The sequence below is a fragment of the Pholcus phalangioides genome, unplaced genomic scaffold (genome assembly GCF_987345545.1).
Source record: "Pholcus phalangioides strain wild (caught in Gottingen) unplaced genomic scaffold, Ppha-v1.0 ptg000007l_1, whole genome shotgun sequence".
Classification (NCBI taxonomy): domain Eukaryota; kingdom Metazoa; phylum Arthropoda; class Arachnida; order Araneae; family Pholcidae; genus Pholcus; species Pholcus phalangioides.
Window position 1 is genome coordinate 37,310,404 of NW_028301600.1, and position 19,632 is coordinate 37,330,035.

General features: G+C 37.0%; 1 protein-coding gene across 5 annotated transcripts in view; it reads left to right on the forward strand.

Annotated features, from left to right (window-relative positions):
• Positions 1 to 7,249, forward strand: part of LOC149085241 (uncharacterized) — a 396,426-nt gene extending 389,177 nt beyond the window's left edge. For all 5 annotated transcript variants that reach the window (XM_089233124.1, XM_089233128.1, XM_089233125.1 and 2 more), the window contains one exon: positions 3,064 to 7,249. In XM_089233124.1, coding sequence (XP_089089250.1) covers positions 3,186 to 5,255 — 2,070 coding nt within the window. In that variant the 5' untranslated portion in view covers positions 3,064 to 3,185 and the 3' untranslated portion in view covers positions 5,256 to 7,249. The remainder of the gene's footprint in view (positions 1 to 3,063) is intronic.
• The last annotated feature ends 12,383 nt before the right edge of the window (positions 7,250 to 19,632 follow it).

Here is a 19,632-nt window from a genome sequence, read left to right on the forward strand (position 1 = left end):
AAAGTTCAAAAGTGCTGCCATCTGTCTTCGTTTATTTTGCCTGTGTCACGTACTATGCATGAATTTTAATGTTATAGGCCTGATTTCTCTCCATAGAGAGGGGAGAGACTTTTTTTTTTTTCAACCGGAAGGACATGCCGCGTTTCAACCTTAAAGTTTGAAAACCAAAGAAAATATACTTCAGCCAACCATGGCGCCCCCATGGCAATCAGCGCATCTGCTGCGAAAAGTGTGTCGAAGCAGCTGTCGACAATGTTCACGTGCGACCTTGGTGAGCAATACGTATCGATGACCTGGCCATCTAGTCATGTGTATTTCTCTCAATATAAACCATTAGTTTTGGTTACCTTCAGCCTGGACACCCTGTATTTCATATCAGAGGCTGGTGTGCTATGCAGTAGGCACTTCGATAATGAATAAGCTACGAAAGTCACATTTCTCACATGAGATGAACTTTTCTCGCATCTGCTGGTGTAAAAAAAACTCACACACTTCTAAGTAGCGTTGCAATGTGTAGTCTGACTTTGGGCATTCGAAAAATCGAAGATTATCATTTTCTGGACTCCTTCAGAAACATAACTTATGGTTGAACTCTGTTTTTGATGCCTATGCTTACGAAATACATAAAAAGGGATAATGAAATACAATATAACGACATATTTAGAATGAGAAGCTTTTGGCACCGATGTTAATCAGTTTGACGCTATAAGAGTCTGTTGTTCCCTCCCAAGTACATACTGTTGCGTAATTATAGCTTTAGGAACGACTAATCTATACTTACGTCACACTGCAGAATCTGGGACTAATCCAGCCATATTGGAGCTTAAAACGACCACGTACAGAAATAAACTGAAAATGCAAGAAAACACCATATAATTTTGCAATATGAATGACTATGAGTCTGTTTATAGTTGTTGCCAGCGTGGAAAACAATCCTATAATTTTTGTGAAAAATCCACGAGTTGAAACACTAAATACAGTTACCACAGTATAAATGTAGAATAGGATATATTTTTGTTTGCTCAAACTGCTTGATCTATACTAATTCCAAGTAATCCCACTACAAAGTATTGACCACTCTCTACGCGTATCATTAAAAGAAATATCGAAATGTAACTCCAAACAAAATTTCATACCATATTGAAAAATAAGAAAATTTCATGGAAACAAATACGGGCAAGAAAATGTTTGTTTTTCTTCTCCCCTGTTATATTTCTGACCCATCGGGGAAAAAAATAGTGAAATAGGAGCTTCTCAGATCAAATTCTGTTGTATACCGGCCATGTTACTGGAGACTTACACCCGACTTAGAGCATACTTCACGTTACACCAAGATAAGCTCTAAAGAAGAGGCATGGCAAACCCCCTCGATTTTCAGAGGAAAAACCCGGGCTTTGGAATTTTATGGGACAATTTGTTACGGAACGACTTTCTCAGCGCAGAAACACCAGAAAACCCCTATGACCACTAATGCCGCCATTCGGTGTAGAAGCACCTACCGATCACATAACATTTATCCCATATATACTCTAGAGAAGACGGGGGGGGGGGCGAAAGACGGGATTCACGTTCGATAATGGCGGATATTTTACAAAGGACTCGGTGTTACGAGTGACTGGAGAGAGAGAGAGAGAGAGAGAGAGAGAAGGAATCTCATTGTTGATCTTAAATTTCGGATAGAATACAAAAATGCGATATTGATTTTAAGTTCGGAATTAACTTACGGTACCAAATGCAATAGAATCAAGACTCCGTGTAACGAAATATGTGTATTCCATTAAAAACCGTGCAGTATATCGTACTTTGCTGTATCAAAAATTAGTGAGCCATCACACGCTCATGAAACTGAATTATTTAAAAAGGTTCAGTCCACGCGCTGTTTATTGTAATCAGATCGTACTCAAGATGTCTGATAACAATAACCGAATGATAACTATATCCGAAATGAGATCCGTTTTCAAGTACGGTGACCATACACCCCGTTTGGTTGAACGGGATGTATGGTAAACGAGTATTGATAATACCGGACAACTCTGTTTTTCTTTTTCACATAATTTTGGTTGCGAAAAATGTTCAATCTGTTTTTTCTTTTTTTTTAATTCTGTTTTGAAAAATCTGACTTTTTTTCTCATTTGAGCTAAATGCTTCAATTCCTTTTATTCAGACATTGTGAGGGGTTAGAATGAAATTGTGTAATGTATATCATGAATTACTTTTTTAAATGTATATAACGACACGTTTCATGGATCCCTTGAGAACGTCTTTCAGAAAAAAAAAATTCAATGTGGTCAATCAAAAGAAACTGAATAAAAACTGAAGAAAAGCGATTTTTTTTTCGTCATGCGTTTGCGTTCACTATAGAAAGGCCATTGCAAAAGCAGCTCCAATCGTACATTGATTACAGCAAATACTACGGGCTGATTACGATATTAAATACTTGAATGTTTTCAACAAGGGAGGGGGAGAACACCTTCTAGCATCCTAGTCTCGCAGCCTGATAACGATAACTTACAGGAAAAAAAATAAGTTCGGCAAAACTTAGCTTCAGAATGAGTAAAAACATTTTCGATGAAAAAAAATTGATAACATTATCCGAAGTGCCAATACCTATAGACCGTATATTTTTCCCATGTTATGATATTGGTCCGTTCCGTTTTTTGCTAAAGTGATAATAATACCACGATCCATTATTGTAATAAGTGTTGTCGACTGTAATAACAACTGTGAAAAAATTATATAAATATATTTAAAATTATATAAATATATTTAAAATTATATAAATATATTTAAAATTATATAAATATATTTAAAATTATATAAATATATTTAAAATTATATAAATATATTTAAAATTATATAAATATATTTAAAATTATATAAATATGAACAAAAAAATATATCTTTGGCGTAATATTTGAGAACAGAAAGTGTATTGAGTTTCATTTTTATGAATGCTACTTTGTTTCATGGTGGAAATAACTACCTACTATATTGAATGCTACTTCTATATATATTTGTAACAAGAATGTACTGTATTTTAACGGAATTTAATTTTTTTTTCAGGTCATTGGGTAATATCGGAATACTTCTTGGATATAACAGCAACATAGCTGCTCATATGTTTTCGATGTGCATCATCTAGCATCAAAGAAAGTTCTGCAGAACTTTCAACTCACGCGACAGAGATGCGGAAGCCTTTTGTGATCTATTGGCTTATAAGAGCCATTTTCTTCGTTTTCATGGTAACTGACATCTCTACTTTCTCTTGCCATCCAAAATGTCAGTGTATCTGGAGGAAAGGGAAACAGACTGCCGAATGTCCCACGGCAGGATTTGAAAAAATCCCATTTGGTTTAGATTCAGGAGTTCAAGTCTTGGATTTGAATAGAAATAACTTTACCATGTTGCCACCGAATGCTTTCCTTAATGCAGGATTAGTTAACTTGCAGAGGGTCTACCTAACAAAATGCGGCATCGAGCATATTGATGATTTCGCTTTAAATCGCATATCGAATCTCGTCGAGCTAGATCTCAGTGACAACCTTATATCGTACGTCCCAACAGCTGCTTTTCGACACTTGCCACTACTTCGTCACCTTATCATGAGTGGTAATCCTCTCGCAATTATACCGTCGCAAGCATTTCTCGAACTGAAAACGCTGATAATACTGGATTTGAGCAATTGCAAAATTGACACTGTTGCTTACAGAGCTTTCGAAGGTTTAGAAAAACTGGAAGTTCTCAAGCTGGATAACAACAAGCTTCAAACGCTTCATGCCAAAACAATGCTCCCATTAGAAGCCCTCCATGGTATTTCACTGGATGGTAACTCCTGGACGTGTGATTGTGAGCTTCGAGGCCTCCGTCAGTGGCTGGACACAAATAATGTTCCTTACATACATCCTGTATGCAACCGCCCACCCCGTCTTCGTGACAAAGTATGGACAGATGTGGATCTGGAAGAATATGCTTGTGCACCAACATTTTTGAATACATCAAGTGCGATGAATGTATTCGAAGGATCGAATGTCACGCTGGACTGCAAGGTTGCTGGTGATCCTATACCAAACATACAATGGCTTTGGCGAGAACGAGTAATAGCGAATCTCTCCGAAGGAATATCTTCGATGCAGATTTTTCTCATGTCTGAATATTCAGATAAGGAAAAAATCTCACGGTTAAAGATATCCTCTGTTCAAGAACCAAATGCTGGAACTTACACATGTGTCGCGGAAAACACAGCTGGAAAGGTATCAAAAAATTTTACATTGATGGTATCTCGTATGCCTGTTACCGGAGTTAAAATAATTGAAGAAGAAAAAACACAAGAGGTCAAAGAAGAAGAGGAAGATAAGAGTAATTCAATGGTCGGAATGGCCATAGGGATGGTTGCAGGCGCAATTATAGTTCTCGTCGTCCTCGGTGCAGTTTTATGGATATGTCATCGTAGGCACCAAAGAAATATTCAGAGAAAACGTATCGAAGCAAACCATAAGATGTGTAATTCCGTAAATGCTACGTCACCGAAAGACCCACAAGAAGATGTTGACCGTAAACTACTAGGTGTCAATGCCGCGAATAAAGGTCCACGATTGGGAAGTTACGAAGGTTTGCCGACTAACGAACTCGATCACTACGATCCCGTGATGGTTGACAGCTCAGTTTCACCACAAGTCTGGATGGTTGGAGATCACTTGCCTCGAGCTGACGTTGAGTGGGAGCTTGATCCCAGCGTCGTTCAATGTGTTGGCCCATCTCAACAAGTGCTGGTGGAAAAAAGATCCAGAAGTCCCATCCCTATACCGATGCCAGTTCCACCCGAGGATATTCATATTCGCCTGCACAATGAGCTTTCAGACACACTACGCAAGAAGACAGAAAAAAAGGTCGGTGATGTAGAACGAGAAAGAGGTGATGGCAGCTCCGAAATGGAAGCAAACGACGCTGAAGGAATCAAAATGAACTTCGAGCCCCATTCATTACCCATTCGAGAGGAAGAGAGATGCGCGAGGAACAATCGCGTGCCTGCTTTCCTGCCAGAAAAATGTTCTGAAGACAAAGGTCCTGATCTCATAGACCATGCTCGTCGTGACGGCATGCCGGGAAATATAGATGATTGGAAAACTAACCCATCCCAACCCTGGATGTATGATCAAGCTGCTGCTTATTACAGGCCTCCGCCAGCACAAATGAAAACCATCACTTCATCCTCACGAATGGGCAGTGACGGAGAGTCCACTGCTACAGAAGTGTGACATTTTTACCTACCTCACGACAACATTGCTTGACGTGGAAAGATGAAACGCAGTTCGATGAACACTCTGATGGAAAAAGACATAAAAATGTACGTGAAACCCTTCTACAAATTTTGACAACAGATTCATTCACTTCATAGCCATTTTTATCTCCGTTCGCGTTCAACAGTATCCTCTTTAACGCATGCATGAATATATTGTGGACGTCTTGTTATGCGTCGTGGTGCTGTTCGTGTTGAATTGGATGAAAACTATGAAAAAAACTGTGAAAAGTGTTTTTTTTTTAATTTATTCAACAACTGTATACTCACGTTGTTTCCTCAACCAGTTTGGTAATGTTTGTCAGTATACTATAAATTCATATGACATTGAGAAAATGCAATGTTCTCTCTCGGAAACCGTTATATATTATATATAAAATATATATACATACACAAATATATATATATATATATACATACAGCATGAGTCGTGAATACGACATGGCAGTGTTGCTCAAAATTGAAGCAGACGTTTTATAATGTGATAAAGAAGGACATGAATGAAAAAAGATGTTTTATCAAGTATATATATACATATAATATATACGAAGTTGTGAGAATTTGTTTAAAATGGCATACAAATTAGATTAGCTGAATGATGTGTGTAAAATTTGGTTTGAACTTCATAAAAATTACCGGGTTTTCATATGTACCCGAAAAAATGAGAAAGATTTAAAGAAAGTGAGAAGAAATATATAAAAATATGACTTTGTAAAGCTGTGGTCTGATCTGCGACGCTATTAAGACAGATTTTAAGAAAAACAAATACATTGTTGTATATGTTTTTTTCCGTAAAAAAACAGTCATCGGAATTCGCACAAACGTTTGATTCACTTATAATTAGAATTTGAAATTTATGTATTCGATTAAATTAGTTCATTTCTTGGTGTTATGTTGACTGATATCATACAAAAGTCGCCAAGTATCAAATCTATTCTGTACATTGTGAAAATATATCTCCGTTTTATTAGCGATTTCGCAAATAGACCACAGCTAACGTGATGAGTTTGTATCGATGTTTTTTGATGCTTGGAATACTTCGTTTGCCGGCTGTTCGAAATATTCTTCGCTTTATATAAATGATACATATATTCTGCTTTCATCTGTTTCCGTGAATAGATGTTGAGTAACAAATATAGTCAATGTTTCCCTTGCAATGTTCAACATTGATACTGTTTCCTTTGTGCCTTAGTGCAAAAATATTCGCTGTGTAAGCCTTTTTGGTACAAACAATGAATTGTAAAGGAGAGCTCACAACTAAGATTTTTTGAAAGGAGCTTAAATTGTTGGTTATTTTTCTTAAGTCCTACAAGCAATACCGTGAAGATGTATATGTAGATGAAAGTATTATAGTAAAAAAATAATTCTGACCAAACAGATCCTAAGAAAATATACACTAACTAAAAAATTCTTATTATTCCAACAAAACAAACTGGAAAGGGAAGATACTTATGAATTTCATGAACGACATCTTGATTCATATCGAATAATGATATATAAACATTATAAAAATGATTCGAAATTATTCTTGTCAGACAGACAGATAGTTATTGCGCAACGTATCGTACTGCAGCTATAGTAGAGACTACATAAAGTAATTTCTACAATATACATTATAATCTTCATGAATATAAAAAGATCATGGTCTTAAGTCAAAATAAAAAATTCATTTACTTCACTCATTTTCCAAAAAAATATTCCATATTATATACATCAATTTCTTTAAAATAGTTTATTGAAAGAGGCCTTAAATAAAAGCAGCCTAAAGCATCTGAACATATCACTTGTGGTATGTAGTTTAAAAATATTTGTAATAAAAAAATTGATTTTCGTATACAAAAATAAATTTTACTACTATTGTTGAAAATATTATATATATTCTCAGGAAGTTAAATTTATGAAACTCACATTCAAATGGTTTCTATACCTCCTGGTTTCATTGCACAAAAATCTAAAAGCAATAATTATCCGAAAATAAAAAAATATCAAAGTATCATATTTCTAATAAGTATTTTTACTAATGAAAGGTTAAAACAAACTATTGAAATATTTAAAATAAAAATTATATTGTTTGCCGATCAAATGAAAAAGAAATATTTCAAACTATAATCACAGTAAGTAAAAATTCTATGATTCCTGTATAGTTTATAAGATGGGTTTTTTTTCAAAATTCGATAGTAAAACTATTAACTTCTTTTAACAAATAAAATGAACTACAAAAACTTTTCTTTTTTTCCCCATTTAATAAGTATTTACTCATTCTTTTAATCTGATTTTTACTCATTGTTCTAATTCATATACGGAATCTACAAAAAATTGTTTATTAAAACCGAAGTTACTTGAAATATCGCTTGGAATTTATTGTTTTATTAATTACATCAAATATTATCCTAATAATCCTTTCGGAATTAATCAACTATTAATTTGAGATTTGATATTCTTTTATTTACTACATAAAATTTTAGTTTCACATATTTTTTTTATAGAAATACTTTAGATAAATCGTGATAGATTAAATAGTTACTATATTTATTCCTTTCTTTCTGATTTTAAACATTTTTACATCGGCAAATATCAAGTAGATAAGCCTAATTTGTTTACGTATTTTATAATTATATTGACTGAACTGAGAGATATGAGAATACCATTTGTGTCATTCTAATGAACAATATAATGATAATTTGATATCAAAATTTTAATTTTAATTTATGATGGCATAATGGTAGTTAACTATGTTTTTACGGGTAAATTGAGAGAACTTTTCTGTCGTTATTATCGTTTATTAATTTCATGTTGTGAGAGGCTGATTAGATTGGACATATAATTCAAAAATGAAGCTATATCAATGCTCAATGTGAAATTTAAATGTATACCTCTGGATTAGGAAATAAGTGCGTTAGCCATTCAAATGTTATAAAAAAAAAAAGCATCCATAGTTAACAAGAAGTCATTTACTAATCTAGTCAATGTTATGAAAGAAGCATGAAAAATGACTTATTTGTGATTTTATATTTCTTTATTTTTGGGAATCGATGATACGGTAAACGCATAACTGAATTTTTAAATGTTTTTTTTGTGAAATTTCATCGTCCAAAAATCCATTACTACCGTAAAATATCAATGTACTAGAATGAGGCTGTAGATGATATTATAAAAGTGAGAAAAGTAGAGTATTTTTCTGCACTTGTTAAGGAATTCACGTTTTCCATAAGAAGAAATAGTCAAGTCTTAGCTGTGAGCTCGTCAGTGAAATCGTCAACAACCCTCTACAAAATTTGGAAAAAAAGAAAGGAAACTGTATCGAAACATGTTTTGTCTGTGCGCTATTACGATTTGTTCGCTGTTTTGTGTAATATGCATATGTAACTTGTTCCGAAAAAAAAATGTAAGTAAACGTGTCTGTTCATAACATTGTTTCCGTCTCATTTTTCAACGCATGGATACAGGCATATATCACTGCTGTCTGCTACGTTAATATAAAGGCCTATAATATCCATAATAACAGCTTCATGTAGAACAAATCTCGGCATGGAGCCATGGGAGGGAATGAATAAGTTGTTGGAGGGTTTGTACCATAATATCAGAGGCCACACAGACTGAATTATTACTGAGAGCTTCTGAAAGGGTGTGGTGAGAAATCCATCCATCTAGCAGATCGATCAACTTGGTCCTATATATTCTTAATTGGGATAATTTCTAGAGAATTGGGTTGTTAGAGGAGTAGTTGGAGGGCTTGGCCATGCTCCTAAAAATCACTCACGAGTGATTAACACAGTTTCACATGTCATATTACACCACTGAAATATTCTGTTTTATTCCTTCATGCAAATCCTCTGAGGATATTTCCTAGAGTTGCAGGGAAACGTTAAAACTAACTTTTTTGTATCATGAAAACCTCGACAGCCTAGATTTTTCATGTACATAAAATTCCTCGTTTTTTGATTGAATTTTTAAATGATGTATGTGGTCAGTTTATTGGTTTTCAGAAGGTTAATTTCGACAAAGTTTAGTTGAACCAATCCAATGTCAAATAGTGATCATTGTGCACAGGGGTGTGTGCGTGTGAATGGGTCTTCAAAATTGATCTCTTTGTCAAAAAATTGTACACTTTTACTAGTTAATTGCGTGGACATTGCAAAACTTTTAGATCAGGGAGGGGGGGGGGGGGTTCTTCAACCTTTTTCTAGTCGCGAGCACTGCCTTTACCCATCACCAAAAGAAGAGCACCCTTACACCAAGTTTGACCATATTAATGCATAGAATAAGGATGGTTTCAATCCCTTAATGCAATTTGTGCAAGGTGTTTAATTGGAATATTCATCAAGTGCTAGCGAGCACCAAATCGGACACGAGCACCGATCACTCTGGGTGCTTCAAGGGAAGCACCATGGTGCTCGCGAGCATCGGGTTGAAGATACCTGCTCTAGATCATTGACGCATGTGTGTGTCTGATTGTCTCTTTCGTTAAATTCTAAAATATGATATATAAAATTATTTTTTTAATTTTAACATCTTCGCTCGGGATGTGTACCTAACCCAAATGGCCCTAATAAAGATATCTGTTTATTAATTAATTAATCTGTTAATTATAAAGCAAATTATTTTGAAGGGCATTTTGACATACAATAAACACAACTAAATAAAAAATAATTATAGTCAGTTTTCGCGCAGGTTTGAATAGGATAATAGTTAATTTAATAACACGTATTACTATCATTCATAATTTATAATATCGTGATATTTGACACCACAGCGAATTATTTTATATCAGTTAATATACGATATCAGAAGTAGATGGTGGTAATAAATCAATGTCACCCTTCCGTTTATATTAAGCCAACCGGAGAGCAGCAGTGCCTTACGGGTCTATAGTTCAGACTCCATATTTTCGAACAAGCAACTTTTATTGACGCAGAGACTGGCTAAACTTCTCAATTGTATTATTAAGTTCTCATAATTGCTAGTTGAGCAGTTTCACCTCTCTTTCTTCATGTTCGGCGGCATTCAAAATACGTATCGGTGCCTTGAAGACCAGTATCTATGCTTATTAATAAAATCATCTGAAACTTCAATTGAGCCGTACTAACAAATTACAGTATTTATTCGGCACACAATAACATCAGTATCTACTAAAATGAAACTTTTTTACCTGTGTGCGTGTCAGAATTGGCGAAATTATTGAGAAAAAATACGCATTTTTGCTGCAGAGAAATAAATTGCGCGTTAGATTTGTGTTAGTACGATACTGATCTTACAATACATCTCTTTTTGTACCTAAAATTTCAAGCCCATTGCGCAAGGCTCGAAGATGTAAGTGCCACCACTGGGCTTCAAACTTTGATCTGGAGTTTGGTGCGCTAACTACTGAATTTTAAAGGGCCGGAATTTAACTGCGTCGTCGATAAATTTCTGTTGTCAACAAAAATTATTCATTGATTGCATTAGGAAACTGGAGAGGCATTGTGAAGTTCCGATAAAGTGTTTTTAATCTATTTTTTGTTCAAAACATAGGTGATCATATCTCTTCAAGACAAATACCAGACATTGCAAAAAAATGTTGACAAAACTACTACCATATGACGATTTTTAATAGCTGGCTGATGGGAAGATATATTTAAGAAAGAGGAAAAGAGAGTTTTCAACTACCCTTGGGGGAATAGAACCCACGCTCTCTCAGTTGCTGGGTGAGAGCCCTAGAACACTAGACTACAAAGGCAACGAATATCTCAATCTCTCCTTAGAGCTCGTGTACACTGCACGCGACCGTACATAGGCGGTCGAAACTAATTCAGGCCAAAGCTCACAATTTCTGTGTCACGCTGACACCAGATGGCGACTTGTCCGAAGAGGATGTCACTCTCCGCTATCCATACGAAGATTTTTAACAGCGGACTTCGATTCCCGCAAGGGCAGTTGAAATTTCTCTTTCACTGCTCAAAACAAGTAGGGGAGCAAGCAAAAAAGTGAAGAAAACCGTGCGAGACAGCCACGTATTGGCATACAATGGATAGTACACGCGTATCAATGCGCAATACAGAAAAAAGACGTAAAAAAATTTGGAATTAAGCTTTAATTCTTTGAAAATATGGAAAAAACATGAAAAGATGATTTAGGGCAACAATTTGGTTACATGTAAACGATAAAAAAAGTACTGTTTAGACATGATGCATGAGTTTTAATAGGGCGTGTGGTCTCCTCGAACAGCTAAGACTGCTGCACACCTGTTTGCCATGGATGCGATGAGGTTATCGATCAGACTTTGGGGAATACTGTTCCACTCCTCAAGAAGTGCAATCTGCAAGTCTCGGACAGTAACAGGCGGCCTTGGTCGCGCATCAATGCGTCGTCCGCGCATGTGTCAAACATGCTCGATTGGATTCAGGTCAGGAGAGCACGCTGGCCATTCCATACGCTGTATTGTTTCAGCTTCAAGCATGTTCTCCACCAGACGAGCTCTATGCGGTCGGGCATTATCATCCTGGAAAACAAAGGAATCTCCAATGGCTCCAGCGTAAGGGATGACATGAGGTCGCAGTATCTCGTCTGCATACCTTCGGGCCGTCAAAGTGCCATTCCGAATGATATGCAGGTCCGTACGTCCGCCTATGCTGACTCCACCCCATACCATCCAACCAGCTCATCTGTATTGTGACCTTTCACGAACGAATGCGGGGTTATTTCGAGTGCCCCTGTCCCTCCATACCAGAACACGTCGGGTGTCACACTCCAGACTGAATCGGGACTCGTCTGTAAACAGCACTTGGCTCCAATCATGTTGCTCCCAATCTCGATGTTCAGCAGCCCATCTTCTTCGGGCCGCACGTTGGCGTGGGATCAACGAAATGCAGACCATTGGCCTACGTGCATAGAGCCCTCCCTCATGAAGCCGATTACGTACTGTTTGGCTGGACACCCTTCGTCCTGTTGCCAAGAGCAACCATCTTTGCAGCTGCGTAGCATTCTCTGTTCTGTTTCGACGGGCTGTTAACCGTATATACCGATCATCAGTTGCTGTAGTGGCGCGTGGCCGACCTTGCCCTGGTCGACGTCTAACATTTCCTGTTTCTTGGAATCGATTCCACAGCCTTGCAACAACACTTCTGGTGACTGCAACAGCGTCCGCGACGCTACGTTGTGTTTGCCCGGATTCCAGTCCGCCTATAACACGCCATGCCATGGATTCCGGTAAATCACGTTGTTGAGACATCCTCAAGTTACCTTGTCTCAAAAAAAAGTACTGTGCAATCGAATTTCACAGTTACGGCAGTAAAACAGACGTTTCTGCAACATCCCGATTTCTGCCCTTATCTCCTTTTTCTGGTTTTTGACGTCATGAACTTCGATTTGCATATGAAATTTTCTTCTTCCGTTTCCTGCTAGGCTTTAAATTATGGATGATTCATTTTATGTTACATATCGGTATACATCTTTGCGTAATTTTGTTAAAACCGTGTGCTCCCCTAATTGTTTTGAGCAGTGTATCTTCGCATCAGCCAACTGTTAGAAACCTTCGTATAGAAAGCGGAGAGTGACATCATCCTCAGATAAGTCGCCATCTGGTGTCAGCGTTACACAGCAATTGTGAGCTTTGGCCCGAATTAGGTCCGAACGTCCATATAGGGTCTCATTCACTGCTCAATTATCTCAACTGATATCTCAATCTTTCATTAGAGCTCGTGTGCAGAACGAAGAGTGGCATCATCTTCGTCCAGTCGCCATCTCGCGGCAGTGTTAGAAATTGTGAGCTTTGGCTTGAATTAGGTCCGACCGCCTATGTACGGTCGCATTCAGTGCACACGAGCTCTAAGGAGAGATTGAGACATTCGTTGAATTTGTTGCCTAATGGTCTAGGGCACTCACCCGGCATGTGAGAGGACGTAGGTTCGATTCCCCGCAAGAGAGTTGAATTTTCTCTCTTCTTAAATATATCTTCGCATCAGTCAGCTGTTAAAACTTTCGTATGAATAGCGGAGACTGACATCATCCTCGGAAAACTACTACCAGTTATTGGTAAAATTGCTTAAATATTGATAGAAGGTGGGAAATACACAGAGTAAGCAAACCGCAGTGAATTAAAATGCATTTTACTGAAAAAACAGTAAAATATAAGACAAATAACTAAACTGAATATTTATATTCATACAGTCATAGCATAAGTTATAAAACAAGCGAATCAACTTCATCCACGATTATGAATTCATTGAAGCTTTGTTGAAAAACTGAGTATTTAACAGAAGATCGGCACGTCCACAAAACGGAACGTTAACGGAAAATACGGATCACATAGTCACCGTATGAGTTTTCATGTTTCTCTGTTGGATAAAAATATACTAAGGTATAAGTAAATCTTTACGTAGAGGTAAGGATGAAGAAGGGAAAAGGGGAACATCAAATATCAACTCCACAACTGAAAAATACCGAAATTCATTTTTTGCAAACTGCTTCTGAATAAATATTACGCAACAGCAGCCGAAACATTTGAAAGCATTTTATTGGCTATTATCCAGTAGGCTTAGATTAACTCAGATTTTAAGTTTTATAAATCAATAAATGTAAGAAATGCAACAAAAATACGTATATAGGTCATTTGTTTTCTTCTATCGTTTAGTGTATGTTTAGCATTAAACTTAAACAAATAATCTACAAGTTGAACTAGCAGATTATTTGAAAGTCTGAATGAAGGTCTTATTTGAATGGTCTTAATCTGGACCATTGGACCATTTATTAAAATTTTTGTGATGCACACATTTCTAATTCTTGTATACTGCAGATATTCAGCTACTGAATGTAAGTAGATCAGTCTGACTGAGGGAAAATACCCGTCAGATGTTGTCTTAAGACTGATTGTATCGTGCAGATCCAATCTGAGAGGCTTTTTGTCCTCTGCGACTATTCGAATCCCTCTCTCTCAAGTATTGCTCATATGGAGCCATGTACAGGGTAATTCTGAATTCATGACAATGAGACAAACTTTAGGAGGTGATACAAAACAAGTAAACAAGCATTTTTGGTCATAGAATGTGTGTTCGAATCATAATAGTAAAGACGGGGTAGAGGGTGTTTTTAGAGCACATCACTTCACCAAATCTGATCATATTGGAGGATCCAATCATATTCGAACACATATCCAGATTCGAATTTGATTTTTATTGGTGTAAGAACCATCAAGGTCATGCTGCGCCAAACAATGACAAGCGATACAATCATTTTTGGTAGATGTTACGTTACCCAGGTTGCACCATTCAGAAGCCTACCACATTACAACCCTCTGCACTCTCAAATAGTTGATAGCACATATCGCAGCAAATCCGTCGGAAACATATGACACAGTATTTGTTTTGTTGAAATGCTGTTATGCACTCTCTAAAAACACCCTCTAACACCTTTGCTATTGCGATTCAATCACCCACTCTATGACCAAAAAAATTTGGTGTAGTCTATATCATAGATACGGCCGCAAGATTTGACCTGAATACGTTTTTTGTGCCTTGAATCTCGCATGGTAGATACTGCATAATGCAATTATGTCATCTAACAAACCATACCAATATCATCAATTTTCGTTCTGAACTGCTCAAGATATAGCGTAAAACAATTTGTTACGAATCAGGGCAGCCACTCTTGTGCCCAGACGGGAAGATATACTGAAACTGTAGTGGTATCGTTGCATGCACATTTGCAAATGTGCATTCAACGATACGACCAGCACCTCCTAGAGATAGAAGGCCTTCGCAGTTGGCTTGTGACATCAGTAAGTAGTCCATTTTCCCTCAGAATATTCAAAGAAAAAAATTCCCTGCTCGTGCCAGTATCATCCTTGTGAGGGAAGGAAATGATCAGGCTCAGAATTGGCAATTTCTATGCCCCACATCCAATCACTATGCGATATTTGTGATCAATCAGAAAGATTCTACGCCAAAATAAGAAGAAACGAAATAGGATCCTGTATTTCAAAATGTGGCAAACCTGCTAGGTAGATTGGGTGACGTTTATGGCAAACAGTGCAGAGGCCTTCTATCTCTAGAAGGTGCTGATTTGACGCGATGCTATTGTGTTTCACTAGCGTTATGCACTTCCTGAGATATGAACATTTAAATGATTTCTTCACGCAACTTTTTGCGAATGCTCCCAGTATCATCAGATGATTAAAGGAAGAAACAGCTCTAAATGCGGAAAAACCGTTTCATCAGCATTTAACACTGTTTTTTTCCAAATTTCCCCCATTTTTCGAATTCGAATATTTCAGTGAATATTGCACTTGAAAACATAGAATTGTTTTGTTAGTATCAAGCGAGACATGGCAACAACTTTCTAATTCGGTTTTGGGACACTCGGGGACTGTATAAAAACTTATTTTTTATTTTAATAACTATACAACCCCTTGCAACATTGATGACATGTCTGAGCACTGCACGTTATTTGAAAACTTTTTCTAATTGGAAGTACACCTCTAGGATCAATGGTTCATCAGTAAAATTCCATACCCCCTCTTTGCTATGAGTCCTGTGTAATAGACCGTCAATCGACTGCTTTGACAAGGGGACATCAGTATCGATTGGTAATTCTAGGTTGTGGTATCGCAGGGAATTTTTCTGGTTGTTAATAAATTGAATAGCTTACCACCGGGGTAGTGAATTATAGCACAATTGACACGTTTAAAAAGAAATACGATCAACATGTTGGGGTAAATCGAGAAGCTATCCATTGTTAGATGAGAAACCATAAATATTTTTTATGGGCACCGTGTTATATTTATCATGTACATATAGTCTTTAGTTTTTATAATTGCATTTTTAATTTAGTGTGTTGGTGCTATTTTAGAAATATATGACATCCATATTTGTTATTGCCATCTTTTTCTTAGCAACCTCGTTGGGCATTTTACCTGTTGTGGCCTTGTATTTGTATTTATACCTCAATATGTCTTGTCTGCACTTCCGGAAACTCCGACTGATATTCCTAATCTGGTATAGATTCATATAACAAATCGTACAAGTGAAAGCCCAAACCATCAATGCTCAGCAGTATTGTGAAATTTAGGCCATGTGTTCATTTCATATTATTCACTCATGTGTGAAAAAATTTGTTTATATAAAGCTTCCATTTGCTCATTAGATTTTCATTTTTGAACCACAGTATTGCGTTTTCCACGTTGTGTAAGATCTGCCAAACCCAAGCCAAACGCTAAGCAATCGGCAACAATGCTATTGTTTCATCTCATGCCGTCGCCACTCATATGATTCTTCGGCCCAGTTTTTTAGGATTCTACGAAGTCTCATTGTTCAAAAATCAACTGCCGAGTTTGAAGTAGCTTACCTATAGGTAACCTTAGATCTTAATGATTTTTTTAATTGATATTGAAGAGATTGAGTTACAGCCCTTACACATAGTAATTAACCAATATTAATACTTTCTTTCTCTGAGATCGAAATATTTTTTTTCACTTCCAGTCCGTACACCGGCACTATCCTCAATCACTAATTTTATCCATTTTCCCGGGGCAAGGTGGTGTGTGTCGGGTGAAAAAACCCCAATTCAAACAACGACGAAGACACTTCCCACACAACATAAGATAAAAGAACACAACTAAAGAAAAATAAAAAATATAAGAGAAAAACATGAAAAGCATAAAAGCGTGTAAAACATATATTGCCTCTTTCTTGGCTACCACACTGCAGTTGATCATTAGTGACCATAGCCATAAGTTTTTGACCGCCTCGCAAGAAGTGTCTGTGATTGGCATTTTATATTGGATGCTGCCTCGTGGCATATGCCTATGCGGCAGGGCATTTGCCTTCTTGCAAGTCGGTTTGGTGTTGCCTGCAGGCTCTGACACCTCTCAGTGGGTCTATGAGTGATGCGCTCCCAAGTGAGCCCCAGTGCTCTGTTTTCTTGCTGCTTTTGTATATTTGCCAGCCGACTCTGAAGCCAGTCAATTGATGTTTGGGTGATGGGCTTCCAGGTTAGCCCTTATTGCTCGCTTGAGCCTTTCCTGCATTTCCGCGATCATAAAAAATACAGGATGTCCGGATCAAATACACTTAATTTCAAACAACTATTAAAAATCAATGATGTCGAGTAGGGTGACGATATTGGAAAAATCTGGCTACCAAGCTGTGCACGTTTGACGACAAATTTTCTGAAAGCGCCATACCTTACGCTTCCATTCTTACGAACAAACAAAGAGAAAATGGAATATAGTGTTACCATAAGAGAAGGCGTAAATTATTAATTAAATTAAATCAAGTTATGCCAGCTTTCATCGACAGTAAACCTGATTATCACTTCGTTATTTTTTTTTTCAGATAAGGCAACATTATAAGTTGTCTCCCTGTTGGAGAGACACAACATCGTGTCTCTCTAACAGGGTTAATAAGCACAATTTCCGAAATCGGGGCTCAGAAAATCCCCATGCGATTTTAACATAATCAAAATCAATGTCACGCTTTTACGCGATATGGTCATTGGGTCATTTTTCATCTGGGCAACAAAAGGATCACAGGTGTAAGGTCACTTATTTTTTTGTATTGGCTTTCTTGAGTGTTGCCTTCGAGATTTATATATTTTTCTTATCCATTCCAACTTTTCTTGTAAAATGTAGGAACTGATTAAAAATAGGAACATTTGATTCGGACACCCTGTAATTTCTTTATTTGGTAGACCAGTTTTTATCAGTCATTTTTCTTACAGATTTTTGAACGATTTGAGATGTATATATAACACATTTGAACGATTTAAGTCTCAGTGAAATGTCTCCAAAACTGAAATATTTTTAATGGAAGAAAATATTAGGGTTAGAGGGTCTGGAGATCATACGTACAGATGGACATTGACTTGGTCGAGGGTCTGCAGAGAAGAACCACGCGTGCTCATGATGGCACATGGGGATTAAGCGATAAAGAGAGACTTGATCTTTTGATTATGCTTAAATTGGTAAAGCATAAGTGTCGGGGGATACGATTCAAGTGTTTAAAATTTTCAACGAGATGGATAAAATGGATCATGAGTTATTAATACACTGTCATTCAACTGCTGCTACAAGAGGACACCTGCATCGATTGGTAAGGGGCAATTCTAGGTTGGGAAGTCACATGGAGTTCTTCCTTAGGGTTGTCAATAAATGGAAAATCTTACCACCGGGAGTCGTGAATTATATAACACACACATTTCTGTTATGCGCAGGAATCAAATGCAGCTGGTCTTAAGAATTAATTATGCTCCCATCCAGTGATAAATGTTGATGACATTAATGTAAAATTATTATTTTTTTATTTTATTGTATACAAAAAATACCGCTCGGGTACGATCAGAACTTATAGTCATAAACCACGGCGCTCGATTCCTCGAAAGACTGGTTATATTTTTGGAGATGATGATTACAAGGAAGAAAATTCATCCCTGCCCCCACGGGGAGGGATATTTCATTTATGTGTTGTATTATTAGCGTATGTTTTTTTTCATTAGGTTATATTTTGTTCATTTTCCAAATCACGTTGACTGAAACCGCAGAAAATTTTATGATAAACATTTCAGTCAGATGACTGATTCCTTCATAAATAAAAAATACAGACACGTGAATGTATATGTACACATGCAAAGTATATGTACCCTTGAAAAATGAGGTTAGTGGTATATATAAAAATATATCAGAGTAAACTCTGAGTGGTCCATCAAAGAGATTGAACTACAGTTGCTGAATAAATGACTTTCTATTGTTACTAATATGTATACTGCTCCAAAAACATGAACTGCGTATATACGATGAAAGTTAATATGAGAAGTTGGGTGTGTGTATATGCAATAGGAATAAAATAGTAGTCACTACATTACTCGGAGTATATAGAAGGTTATATCGTATTATAGAAATAATTGTGAGTGTTACATCGATATTCACTCGATGTAATATACACTGCTGGCCACCGTAAATGCAACACCCTGAAGGAAGCATGCAAATAATATGAAATTTACAACATGCATTAGCGGAGGTGAGATATGCAAATGATTAGAATTTCAGCGCAGACGCACATCACGCGCGCCTGTGGCGCCACTTCAAAGCGCTATTTAAGGCTTGGAGATTTCGACGATTTGAAGTACGGCAATTGTGTTTTTCTTGTGGTTTTTTCAAAAAAACGATCAATTATGCCTCGTAGAAAACAGCGATCATCTTTTGATCAAGTATCCGAGTTCGACAGAGGAAGGATAGTGGCCTACCGAGATTGTGGATTATCTTTCAGGGAAATCGGTAGTCGTGTTGGACGAAACCAAACAACTGTAATGCGGATATGTGATCGTTGGATGCAGGAGGGTACGACGGACCGACGTGTTCGATCGCATCC